At 39.2% G+C, this 14131-nt stretch overlaps 1 protein-coding gene across 1 annotated transcript; it reads right to left on the bottom strand.

Annotated features, from left to right (window-relative positions):
* Window positions 1-2586: 2586 nt before the first annotated feature.
* Window positions 2587-9203, bottom strand: LOC146659906 (ferric reductase 1-like). The gene is made up of 8 exons (XM_085421928.1): window positions 9045-9203; window positions 8239-8354; window positions 7878-7964; window positions 6251-6342; window positions 5588-5646; window positions 5073-5210; window positions 4098-4129; window positions 2587-4012 (listed from the first exon to the last, which is right to left on the bottom strand). Exons 1-8 carry the CDS (start codon window positions 9133-9135, stop codon window positions 3923-3925), a joined length of 705 nt encoding a protein of 234 aa, XP_085278054.1. The 5' UTR covers window positions 9136-9203; the 3' UTR covers window positions 2587-3922.
* Between the last annotated feature and the right edge of the window lie 4928 nt (window positions 9204-14131).

Genomic DNA, 14131 nt, shown 5'->3' with positions numbered 1-14131 from the left:
ATCAAAGGGATTCTGGTGAAACGTCACTGTGTCTGGTCTGGGCAGTTCTGAATTGAATAATAACAAAATGACGGGGGGCGTGTCTGGTAGCCATGTGAAGACGTGTTGTACAGGGCTCCTCAATGGACTAACTTGTTTCATAATTCCATTGCTCCAAAACTAACGAACTTTTAACAACAGTACGATAACACGCCCGTGTGCTGCTCTGAGGCACTTTTTACATCTTCAAGGCTACGGTGTACGAAATATGAGCAAAACTAGATCGGGGAAAGAGCAGGCCGCAAAAGCCTCGGACCTGTCACGGTTGTTAAAGAGTGGACTCAGGCGCGGAGCTCAGAAATAATGACAGTGCATTTATTTACAGTGCAGCAATGTGACAACAGCTCAAATGTGCAACAATGGTGATAGTGCGTCCCTCCTTCCGTGTAAGCCCGTGCGTGGTAGTGAGTAGGGGTGGGTTTTTATAATCGATTCATTGATTAAGCTCGATTATGGCTTGGATAACGTAAAATCGATTAATTAAAATCCTGAATCGATTTTTTTAATATAAATTTATTTTGCCCGAAATGCCAGAATCTCTGGTGACATCTCACAAAATTTCAAGAACCACCAAACAGCTAAGACAGTAAATGAGAGCAGGAACACGGATTCTGCACAAAGACTTAAACACACAGCACGACCCGCGGATCAGAATCATTTAGATGTCGCCTTTCTCACCCGACGGCACGGACACGGTCGGGGCTGAAAGCCGACAGCTCACTGATTCTGATCTGTCGGCGGGTCCGCGCTTTGTGTTCACGCCCTTTATGCGCTGATTCTAAAGCTGTTAGTTTGATCTCTTTCCAAACAATATTGACCGAACCAGCAGCAAAAGAAGATTCACATAAACATCGTCATGAATTCACTCTGACTTTTACTGTTTTGCTTCCACCGCGATGCACAGCTCTCTCTCTCTGTCTCTCTGTCTCTCTCTCTCTCGCCCTCTCTCTCTCTCTCGCCCCCTCTCTCTCTCTGTCTCTCTCTCGCCCTCTCTCTCTCTGTCTCTCTCTCGCCCTCTCTCTCTCTCTCTGTGTACTTCAAGAACAGTTTCCCTTTCTTCATTATTCGCTTGCTTGTTATGCACAAGTCTACCGTTGTTTACAGCGCTGTCGGCCGCTGTTTTTTTCCCTTTTACATTCTTCCGAAAAGAAAACCTCATTTCTGCTGTTCAATACTGAACAAATTTAAACTTTTTAAAATTATTCAAAATGCAAAACGCTTAACCGTGTCTCTAATAAAACCTCTGTAACTTCAGAGGTAATGTTCATATGTTGATTAATGGTTTTCTTTCGTTTTTGATGTACTGCAGAATATTTTTATAAAATCCCAGGCCAGGAAAACCACCTTCATGTTTTTCTGTGTTTTATCTTCAGCTACTTTGACACAAAGGCATCTGCTGTGATGCTTACACCTTTGATAAAGTCTTGCGTGTGTCAGCTTCCTTTTTATTGATACAAAAATATGTAAATGTACTGATCTGAATTATAATATTTCTGACTGTCAAAATTTCCCAGATTTAAATCGAATCGAATCGAATTAAATCGAATCGTGGATCGAATCGATTCGGGACCTTGTGAATCGGAATTGAATCGATTCTAGAAATCAGTGACGATACCCAGCCCTAGTAGTGAGTGCCCGTCTCTCCTCCAAGTGCTTCCTTAGTGTCCGTAAATCCTCCGTCAATCCCTGGGTGAACACACACACACACACACACACACACACACACACACACACACACACACACACACTGGCAGGTCGACCGGTCAGGGCGCCGTCAGATCCTGACAGGACCATGCTGAGGACAGACCGGAGGCACCACCCCATGACATGAGTGAGATTATGAGAGCTATTGCTAGCTCTGAAAAGACGATATTGGACCGTATCGATTCAAGCACGAAAGATTTATTATTCCAGAGGTTGGGACATATTTTTTCTGCACCTGCATTTTGGTACCTGAATGGCAAGCTCGCAAAGTCATCTGCTCTTCGTTTTATAAGCTGGAATGTTAAAGGTATAAATAATCCGGTTAAACGCACAAGGGCTTTTACTCATTTAAAATCATTGAGATCCGATGTTGTATATCTGCAGGAAACACACCTCCGATCAAGTGAACAAATTCAACTAATTAAACTGTTTCTCTGCTTGTCTGCATTGCCACAAATTGTTCTATTTGGTGATGTATCATAGAACTGTACTATATAGTGTATGTAAGTTTCTGTGTTTGCTAGTAACTACCATCAACCTAAGGTCTCAGCTAATTTATCTTTGCAGAGATGTTCATTTGATTGTAACAGCAGTAGGAAAGAGCAGTAACAAGAGTAGGACAGCTAAGCTAATTATGGCTAAACATTTGGAATTTAGTGAAAGCAAAAATTGACCTTGCAAAGATGGATAGGTTTATTTAGAAAGTCAGCTATTTACATTTAGTGTTCGTCCCAAGTAGGAGAGTTTGAATTGAGTCTAAATTGACCGCAAATTTACTTACATCAAAACTTACAAATTTACATCAAAACTTCTGAAGATGCAGGTCTCTGTGCAGCAGCTGAAGTCTGTGGTGTAGAGGGTGAAGAGGAAGGGGGAGAGGATGGTCCCTTATGGTGCTCCTGTGTTGCTGATTACCTTGTCAGACACACAATGTGGAAGACGCACATATTGTGGTCTTCCTGTCAGGTAATCAACAATCCAGGACACTAGAGAAGCATCCCCCTGCATCGCTGTTAGCTTATCACCAAGCACTGGAAAAGTAAAAAAAACATGAACCTCACAGTGCTCGCCGGCTGGTCCGGGTGGATGTAGACACGATTGAGCAGATAGATGATGGCGTCCTGTGAGACGGGGCTGGTAAGCAAATTGAATGGGATCCTGATGTGGTCTGACAATGGGTGAGATCTGGTCCAGGATGAGCCTTTCCAGGGTCTTCATGATGTGGGAGGTCAGTGTCACAGGCCTGTAATCCTGGGGGCCACTGGGACGTGGCGTCTTTGGTACAGGGACGAGGCTTGATGTCTTCCACAGCACTGGGACCCTCTTCAGACTCAGCATGAACAGTTTATGGAAGACTCCACAAAGCTGGGGGGCACAGGCCTTGAGGGGACTCACTCCATCTGGTCCAGCAGACTTGCCTGAGTGGAGTTTCTTCATTTGCATCTGAACCTGGTAAGCATTTAACACTACTACACTGACATACATAATTTTCAATTTAATGAAGTTAAAAATTTGTTGTCTTATTGTCAGTTGTTATTGACAGCAAGATTATTAGAAATATATGAAAAAATGTACATTAAATGGGAAGTTCAGGAGCTGAATCAATGACAGTTTTTTTTTTTCAAATGAAAGTGACAAAGGTGCAGATTCATACATAGATGCTGTCATATTAACAGATGTTAATGTGTGAAAAGGGCTTTAACCCTCCCATTATGATGTGGGTCGAGTTGACCTGATTTAAAAATGTAAAAGGAAAAATTGTTAAAAGTACTTTTTAATACAAAATTGCTGTTTGGCTTAAAAAATGTAACCAGCTTGTAAAATGAAACTGGTTTACCTGGCAGCCAGAGTGGAGGCTAAAGGCGACTGAAACTACTTCTTTCTTTGCAACTGTGAGACATATTATACACACACACACACACACACACACGACAGTAATGCTTGGCCCAGTGAAATTGAATGCTGATTGAAAGTACACCTTAATTATCAACTAAAAGCAAAAGAGAAAAAAAACATAAGTAATATTTTTTAAAGACATTACTGAGAAACTTTCCAGGATTCGCCAACTGATGCATCAGTGGGTCTGAATTTCCAGTGCAGTCTCTCATCAAGTATGTTAAAATTGATGATAAAATTCAACAAAACTACAGGGAAACACTCTGGAAGATTCTGCTGCTGCTCATTTTTCTCCAATTCCAACCAGAAGTGCCACCAAAAAGCAAAGGTTTCCCAGAAGGTACACAGCGATCAGGCAACTGTCACCTTTGACCTGACAAAAAAAGTAAAATTATATTAGAAATACTCCATCTTGTGGCAATCAGTGATTGCTTGCTTTTATATTTCTTTCAGCTTACCAATGCTGATTCCATTTGATCAGCAGTATCATCTGAAACCCAGAGCAAAGAACAGTGAAATATTGCAGGGCACATTAACTGAAGTGAACTAAAGCAGTCAGCTATGTTTTTAATCATTTTATTTATACAGGTTGAGTTATGATATTAGTTTTAAGCTTTAACAGAAGAAGAACAATTTGAAATCAATTTAAATAAAATTGAGTCGAGTTGAGTAGTTGTGGTGATTGAAAAAAAACAAAAAAACAACAACTTTCAGAACGATAACAATGTGCTGGAAGCTCTATGTAAACATTTAGCATGTCAAGTTGCCATTGGTCATGGAAAGTGTGTGCGGCACGGGGGGGTAAAACATTTTTTAAAAATCACCAAACATTAACCAGTTTTTGTAGACACAAAGAGGTTGTGATCATATTTTTTTTTAATAATTTGTGTGACTGAGCCACACATTGAGCCACAGCATTGTCAAACTACACGTGTCCAAAATTGGATAGTCTCAGTTGAGACATTTCAATGCAAGTTCTCTCTGATAACATTAGGTTGGTGGTGCATGAGCTGAGCCTTCGTGTATAGTATTCCCAGAGTATTTTCATGCATTTAATAAATCGAAAGATAAAGATTCCTTTGTCGCTGTACTTCAGCACAGTTAAAGTGTAACAGCTTTTGTTCCAGCAGACTACCATTGAGACATTCTTACGCGTTTTCACTCATCAATTCATAAATACCAATATTTGATGCTGCTGTGTTATACACAGAAAATCTTGTGATACAGTGCTGTTTATTTTACCCATCCAACCACATTCTGAGGTGTACAGGGGTTATACTCTTCGCTCAGTCAGCTAAATGCTGCTGAACTGATCAGGTGGCTCTTCACCGTGCAAATGGACTGTTGGGTCTAGATTGGTTTTTGTCATTAAAGTGTATATGGGTAGTGATGATTTTTTCCTTCATCACTGAAATGCAAAAAAAAAGGCTTACCTCTGTGTTTAACTACCCAATCATGGACCTCCAAAATGATGATGAAGAGAACTTCCCAGGCAAAGAAGCCACCCATCACTTTCAATAGCCACCCATCATCACTGTCAATCCTGTCCAGGCCTGTAAATATGGCTGCCACTGTGTGACACAAAGAAGCAGGCATTTTAAGACGAGCAGCATGGGTGACAGTGTGTCTGCTATTGAAAATGTTAGCATATCCTGTACATAGCTTGTACTCACTACAGCCTGTACATACTTGTAGTTATAGAATATTCACAACATACTTCATACCGTGTACATTATAACATAATAGACCCATTTCTGTAATATACTTACATATCTATATTATTGCTAATATATATTGTAATATATCTATATCACTAAGCACTTCTGGATGGATGCAAACTGCATTTCGTTGCCCTGTACCTGTGCATGTGCAATGACAATAAAGTTGAATTCTATTCTATTCTATTCATATATGCAAGATGGTAGAATGAAGTAAAACACAAGCTTACCAGCTATAGATTTTATTACCACCGCATTTAAAAAATGTGTCCAGTTGAACAGATACCTCCTATCAAAGAAAAGAGAAGAACTATAAAATCATCAGCTTCTGAAGTTCTTGTCTAAGATTTCTCCTGCATCCAATTTATGAAAACAAGTATCATTACTGAACATACAATTTTACTAAATCTATATTTCACTTAAAAAATATTTCATTTACTGAGTCTGGCCTCCAAAGCTACAACCAGGCTATATTTATTAAAAGTACCATTATTACTAAGAGGAAGGAATAACTTTCACGAGTCATGTGCAAATTAGTTTCCTACTTGGTGTTTCAGTGTGAAAGTGTGCTCTGATAAAGCACATGCAGGCTACACTTTGCAAAAGTTTGAAATTTTAAAAACTTTTATGGCTGAAGTATGAATACAACTCTTAGGGTTATCAAATAACTTTATAACCTCACTTTGCCGAGTGAGCAGTGCATTTAGTCATTAAGCATGTACTGCCCCATTCCTTTGGTTTATCGTGTTTTCAAAATTTGTTAAATAATTGTAGAGAAAAAAAAAGTGAGGCCATTTTTAATTTTTTTTTAAATAATATTTGAACAGAGTATTCTTAAATGTGTATAGGCATGATATAGTATATTAATTAAACACACACAGATGGATACATACAGGTGATGTTGTGGTCCGCAGCGCAGCAAGGCCCCGATAGGCTGGATGAGTGAGAGGATCATAACCAGGCACCCCAACACTGGATGTGCTCCCTGGATACCAAACACATTAACAGTGCTAATCATGGGGCATAAATATCAGTCTGAGAGCTGAAACACACAACTAAAGAGTGCTTAATGAATATCAAGAGAAAAGAAAAAAAAAAACACTTTGAAGGGGTATATTAATCTTGCCTGTGGATGCAACTTGCAGACTGGAGGAGCTGAGGATTGATCTATGGACCTTCTGTTTGATAGATGACTTGCTCTACTACCCAAGTGAAGGTAAAGCCTCCACAAATAACCCCAGAGTGAAAAGTACGAGTACCTTTGAGAGTACCATGAGAACTTAATCATTTCTAGATGTACCTCCCATGAGGGGCACTTCTGCTCCACTTGCCTTTTGTCTTAATGACTTGCAATATTGGCTTATAAATATGCACCAACTTTTTGTCATCTCCATAGTTTGCATTTTGTCCTTTAGGTTTTACATGGTGTCGCTATTCTCTTCTACAATCACATCACAACCAAAAGCTGGAGATGATCGTCCTCCTTCAGTCTGGTTTTGCCAGAGGGTCCTACTGTTACACGGGAGTTGTTTCTGCACACCAAAGCCAAGGGTTGGAGGGGTCCATACCTGGTTGGTATGGTTATCGCATTCATATTAAGTTGAATTATATTAAACTCCCTTGGCTCATCCTTCTAATGTAAAGCACCATGAGATGACTGTTTTATAAAAAACTAAAGTGAAACTAACTGGATGCAGCCCACAGATTCCATTTATCCCTCAAATTATTTCTTGAACCTGTTCATATGTGGATTGGTTGTCAAAAGGCATAATGTTTCTGCATCACTACTACAACTGGTGGAAGCAAGCTTTTGGTGATAGTGGGAAGGAAATATTCCCTTCTTTTCTGTTAGAAACCTCCAGCAGAACCAGGCTCAGGTGATGCAGCCATCTGCTGCAACTGGTTGGAGGTGATGGGGAGACACGACAGGCAAAATGTTATGGACGAGAGCCAGAGAGTAACTAAGGATTAAATGCAAAGTGGTGTATAAACACACTCTTTGCACTTTCTAAGCAACAGGTCTTGCATAGGTGTTTGGACTATTTAAAAAAATGAATGGCTGATCATTTTCTTCAAACAGAAAACAAAGTCCTTGTTTGTGCCTAATGTAATTAAAACTCTTGATGTCCACGCAATATCAACTAAATCTTCAATGAGGAACGTTTGGAGTTCTTTTTAACTTAACTATTTTGATTGTGAAGCACTTTGCAGAAATGATCTTGAAAAGTGCTATATAAATACATTTGTACTTAAATATAGGGTTTAAAAACTGGGATTAAATGAAATCTAAATGTTGCAACATAATTTGGAGGGTATTTGCATTCATATAATCAACAATTTGTATTCAACAATTACCCCCAATTCTGTGTGAACAACACATAAAATTTAGTTGGAATAAATAAGAAAATAAATATTATTACAGAGAAACACGGTTTTATCATTTGATTGTCGCTGTAATGAATAGTACAAAACCATAACTTAACTAAGATTCTTAGAATCTAGCAGAGTCAGTGTACTAACCCCAGACCAGTCCTGAGAATGAACGAACACAAGGATGAAAGCAATGATTGTGGCTGCTACCGTCAGACACATTGCTCCAACATGGACCTGGAGGAACACAAAGAATACAGCATGATACTGTGGCAGCTAAACCAATACATTTGTCCAGATAACATTAGGCTTGGACCAAGCTGTCTTACAAGTCTATTATATCTTGGATTGGATTGGATATCTGAAATTACTTATGAAGTTAATATTTTTAGTCATGAAATTTATTCTGGAAACACACCAAGTTTAAGTTATTTTCAAGCCTAGTTTAGTTTACAAAAACTTTGGTTCCACATTGAAAAGATAATACATGGTTTTGTCTATGATGTCTCACCATAAACCAGAGATCTTTGTCGCACATTTTTTTTCCCTTGGCCATTTTTTTTAGATATCGGGCAACCATCATGCCGAGTGATCCTGTGGTCATCCAGGCAATCAGCATGAGTGATCCTGAAACACAGTTAAATATTGAAATTCTCTCCACTTCTCTTTGTTTTAGGAGTTAAGATGAATTTCTTCCCCTGGAGTAAACATGTGGTCTGTCAACTGACTAAAAATTTAGAGCAGAAACATTTGACAGTAGTCGTCAAATTCTGGATTTAAACTAATGAGTCAACAGAGCAAAGGTAATATAGACAGTGAGCAGCCAAACAGCAACCTTGGGCCAAGAAACTGAGTCCATTGCCATAATTACAGGTATACCATTAGCAGAAAAGCGGCACAGAAATGTTTTTCACATCTTCAAAATTCTATTAGTTTTCAAACATCTGAAGATTGTTATAAATTATTGTTTTGCATATCCTTGTCTCATGAAAAAGGACAGTTATTGTTAAGAGACCACCCATCTAATGTGTCCAACCTCATCCACTGTTTTGGTTCCTTGTTTGTGTAACTTGTGTCTGTGAAACATGTGCAGTTCAATTTAAAGGACTGCAAGTCTACTCAGTATTATAGATTAAACACTTTAATCGTGCTAAAAGTACAAATGAAATGACGTTCCTGGTAGCATTTATCTTCCAAGGACTTTCAAATCATTTAGCTGTGAACAGCTTAGCAAAAAATGACAAAGGACTTTGCTGAGATTATTTTGGACTAAAAAACATTTTTATTTTACACGTATCACTTTGTGCAAGGTCTTACCATGAGCTTTGATGATATCAGGAACATCATCTTTGCCAACAACAAGGGGATTATTAATATTGATCCTTTTATTGCTGGTGAAGGTACCCATATGGATTCTTATTGATCCTGTAGGAAAGATATATCAAAGTTTACAGACACTTGTATATGTGTATGCATGTGTGAGTGTCACACAGGATAACATTTAACCATACCAACATTTAAATTTGTGATGTCAAATATCATTGCCAGATTCGTCTCTCTGTTGTGATGTCAGATATCAATGCCAGATTCGTGTCTCTGTTGTGATGTCAGATATCAATGCCAGATTCGTCTCTCTGTTGTGATGTCAGATATCAATGCCAGATTCGTGTCTCTGTTGTGATGTCAAATATCATTGCCAGATTCGTCTCTCTGTTGAACAGTATCCGGGTTTACACCAGCCCACCAGATTTCTTATTTGTGTTGCCCTGTAGTAATCCTGTAGGCAAGGGATGCCTAATCCTCCTTTATCTTTGGGAAGCTGAAGTGTTTTGAACTTAACTCTTGGCTTTTTACCCGCCCATATAAATCTTGAGAGGGTCCTATCCCACTCTACAAAGTATCTATCAGGGTTTTCTATAGAAACAGACTGGAATAAGTTTAATATCTTTGGGAGCATATTCATTTTTATGATGTCCACTCTAGAAGAAATGCTTAGATAGACCATCTGCTAATATTTAGCATGATATCTTTTTTAAGTAGGGGGTAGTTGATTTCTTCCAAGCTAGTTATATCCATTGATAAGTTTATGCCCAGATATTTGATAGTTCTTTTGTCCCAGCTTAGTTTGTATTTGTTGAGCAGATTCTGGGGAGGGCTATAAAAGCTACTAAGAACTTGTGTTTTTTGTATATTCAATTTATATCCCGAGTATAGCCCATACTCCTTTAACACTGACATGAGCTCCATAAGTGATTCGGTAGGTTTTGATAAGTAAACCAAAATGTCATCTGCAAACAAGGCCAATTTCTGCTCACTTCCAGTGATATTAATCCCTTTTATGTTACCATTCTGCCTAATCCTTTCAGCCAATGGCTCTATAAAAATAGCAAATAAGAGTGGACTCAGTGGGCATCCTTGTCTTGTGGACCTTTCAAGCTTGAAAGCATCTGAAAGTTCACCGTTAATCTTTACTTTTGCAGTTGGGCTATTATACAAGGCCCTCAATATAGTGATGATGGACCCATTAAACCCATGGATTTTTTTTTAAAATATGAAAAAAATGTAACTTTTTCCTTCCGTCATACTTCAGAAATATAATATATTAATATTTTGAACATTTTAAAACATTTAAGTTTGCTCGTTGTATTTATAAGATCCTACATTGACGTGCTCCACAATCATTGGTCAGTCATGTTAAAATCCATTATCAGTGGAAAACAAACCTGATCCTCTACTAGAGGCGATTGTGCAATACCTTTTAGACATAACACTCAGCAAACAGTTATTATTAGTTAAAGTCAGTGAGATTTGGAGTGATACATGACACATGACGGAATAAGACACGCAGACTTAGCATGACGAGCCGACGAGGAACACGTACACTGTGAATACATACAGAGGGAAAAGGGGACAGGAGATAAGACATGGACATAACTAAACACAAACAGAACATGATGGCTGGGGGGGAAACACACGTGACAGAAGGAATGGGTCACAAGGGAAAAACATGTAAACGAGACGGGAGAAAAGGACATTACTGAAATACATGAAGGGCCAGGGCTGGGACAGCCAACCAGTCACAGACAAAGAGCCACATCATACACCTGGGCACACATGAACATCACCCATCCCTTCCTCTGTCCTGCGTTCAGTTTAGGGTATCGAACTCAGGACCCTAGCCTCATCAGGCCGGGGTCTTTGTGTGGAGTCTGGATGTTCTCTCGAGCTTCCTCCCACAGTCTAGGGACATGCAGTTAGTGGGGGTCTTCTCGCCCCGTTCACATTCACACAGAGATGAATTGAAGATCACCTTGTGGTTAGTGCCTTCTATTCGATGTACAGACTGAATAATAACACCTTCTAATTAGTTCTGTCTCCTATTGGTGATCTTCTACGAGTGATCAGTGCTTGATGGCTTACTAAGCTTAACTTTTTTCCACAACATTGATAACAAACACACACAAAACAACAACAACATATGTTATCTAAAAAAAACTTGATTGGACCAAAGTTTTGATGTTCATCCTACATGTTTATTGAGATTGTCTAATGTCTGCGACGGTATCTTCTCCCACGTCTGCGGACACCCGAGGCCTTGTGGGGTCTCTTGTGTCTGCGAACGGGGCGAGAAGACCTCGCATGTCTGCGTCTATACCTGCGTCGTGGCATTGTCCAAAACGGCGGTACCTGCTCCACGTCACGGGTTCTATTTATGGACTCACCTGGCAACTTTAGTGATGTCACTGCTGATGTTGTCACTGTTGGTGTGACCTCATGACTCATTCATGCCATCTGAACTATGGTGTAATTATGAGGTCACAGGGGGACGTGAATTTATTCACAAAGTTGATAGAGAGTTTGGGTCATAACTCAAAGACGCAATGATGCAGTCAAATCATTTGGAATTAAATATCTCTGTCAGTGCGCCCCAGGGTGGCTGTGGCTACAATGTAGCTGCCATCACCAGTGTGTGAATGGGTGGATGACTGGATGTGTAAAGTGCTTTGGGGTCCTTAGGGACTAGTAAAGCGCTATGCAAATACAGGCCATTTACCATCTATAAATTACAAGATTTAGAGGGTTCTGACATCACAGTCATCTTTCTGACATTGACATCCAGTCTCTCTGTTGTGATATCAAATGTCAATGCCAGATTCATCTCTCTGTTGTGATGTCAGATATCAATGCCAGATTCGTCTCTCTGTTGTGATGTCAGATATCAATGCCAGATTCGTCTCTCTGTTGTGATGTCAAATATTAATGCCAGATTCGTGTCTCTGTTGTGATGTCAAATATTAATGCCAGATTCGTCTCTCTGTTGTGATGTCAGATATCAATGCCAGATTCGTCTCTCTGTTGTGATGTCAAATATTAATGCCAGATTTGTCTCTCTGTTGTGATGTCAAATATCAATGCCAAATTCGTCTCTCTGTTGTGATGTCAAATATCAATGCCAAATTCGTGTCTCTGTTGTGATGTCAAATATTAATGCCAGATTCGTCTCTCTGTTGTGATGTCAGATATCAATGCCAGATTCGTCTCTCTGTTGTGATGTCAAATATCAATGCCAGATTCGTCTCTCTGTTGTGATGTCAGATATCAATGCCAGATTCATCTCTCTGTTGTGATGTCAAATATCAATGCCAGATTCATCTCTCTGTTGTGATGTCAAATATCAATGCCAGATTCATCTCTCTGTTGTGATGTCAAATATCAATGCCAGATTCGTCTCTCTGTTGTGATGTCAGATATCAATGCCAGATTCATCTCTCTGTTGTGATGTCAAATATCAATGCCAGATTCATCTCTCTGTTGTGATGTCAGATATCAATGCCAGATTCGTCTCTCTGTTGTGATGTCAAATATCAATGCCAGATTCATCTCTCTGTTGTGATGTCAGATATCAATGCCAGATTCGTCTCTCTGTTGTGATGTCAAATATCAATGCCAGATTCGTGTCTCTGTTGTGATGTCAGATATCAATGCCAGATTCGTCTCTCTGTTGTGATGTCAAATATTAATGCCAGATTCGTCTCTCTGATGTGATGTCAAATATTAATGCCAAATTCGTCTCTCTGTTGTGATGTCAGATATCAATGCCAGATTCGTCTCTCTGTTGTGATGTCAAATATTAATGCCAGATTCGTCTCTCTGATGTGATGTCAAATATTAATGCCAAATTCGTCTCTCTGTTGTGATGTCAAATATTAATGCCAAATTCGTCTCTCTGTTGTGATGTCAAATATTAATGCCAGATTCGTCTCTCTGTTGTGATGTCAAATATTAATGCCAAATTCGTCTCTCTGTTGTGATGTCAAATATTAATGCCAGATTCATCTCTCTGTTGTGATGTCAGATATCAATGCCAGATTCGTCTCTCTGTTGTGATGTCAGATATCAATGCCAGATTCGTCTCTCTGTTGTGATGTCAGATATTAATGCCAAATTCGTCTCTCTGTTGTGATGTCAGATATTAATGCCAGATTCGTCTCTCTGTTGTGATGTCAAATATTAATGCCAGATTCGTCTCTCTGTTGTGATGTCAAATATTAATGCCAAATTCGTCTCTCTGTTGTGATGTCAAATATTAATGCCAAATTCGTCTCTCTGTTGTGATGTCAAATATTAATGCCAGATTCATCTCTCTGTTGTGATGTCAGATATCAATGCCAGATTCGTCTCTCTGTTGTGATGTCAGATATCAATGCCAGATTCGTCTCTCTGTTGTGATGTCAAATATTAATGCCAAATTCGTCTCTCTGTTGTGATGTCAGATATTAATGCCAGATTCGTCTCTCTGTTGTGATGTCAAATATCAATGCCAAATTCGTCTCTCTGTTGTGATGTCAAATATCAATGCCAGATTCGTCTCTCTGTTGTGATGTCAAATATTAATGCCAGATTCGTCTCTCTGTTGTGATGTCAGATATCAATGCCAGATTCGTGTCTCTGTTGTGATGTCAAATATCAATGCCAGATTCGTGTCTCTGTTGTGATGTCAAATATTAATGCCAGATTCGTCTCTCTGTTGTGATGTCAGATATCAATGCCAGATTCGTGTCTCTGTTGTGATCTCAAATATCAATGCCAGATTCGTGTCTCTGTTGAACAGTATCCGGGTTTACACCAGCCCACCAGATTTCTTATTTGTGTTGCCCTGTAGTAATCCTGTAGGCAAGGGATGCCTAATCCTCCTTTATCTTTGGGAAGCTGAAGTGTTTTGAACTTAACTCTTGGCTTTTTACCCGCCCATATAAATCTTGAGAGGGTCCTATCCCACTCTACAAAGTATCTATCAGGGTTTTCTATAGAAACAGACTGGAATAAGTTTAATATCTTTGGGAGCATATTCATTTTTATGATGTCCACTCTAGAAGAAATGCTTAGATAGACCATCTGCTAAT

The sequence above is a fragment of the Rhamphochromis longiceps genome, linkage group LG11, assembly GCF_057381845.1.
Source record: "Rhamphochromis longiceps isolate RC_006_pf linkage group LG11, R_longiceps_female_GT1.1, whole genome shotgun sequence".
Taxonomy (NCBI): domain Eukaryota; kingdom Metazoa; phylum Chordata; class Actinopteri; order Cichliformes; family Cichlidae; genus Rhamphochromis; species Rhamphochromis longiceps.
This window is presented reverse-complemented; position numbering and strand designations above follow the sequence as displayed.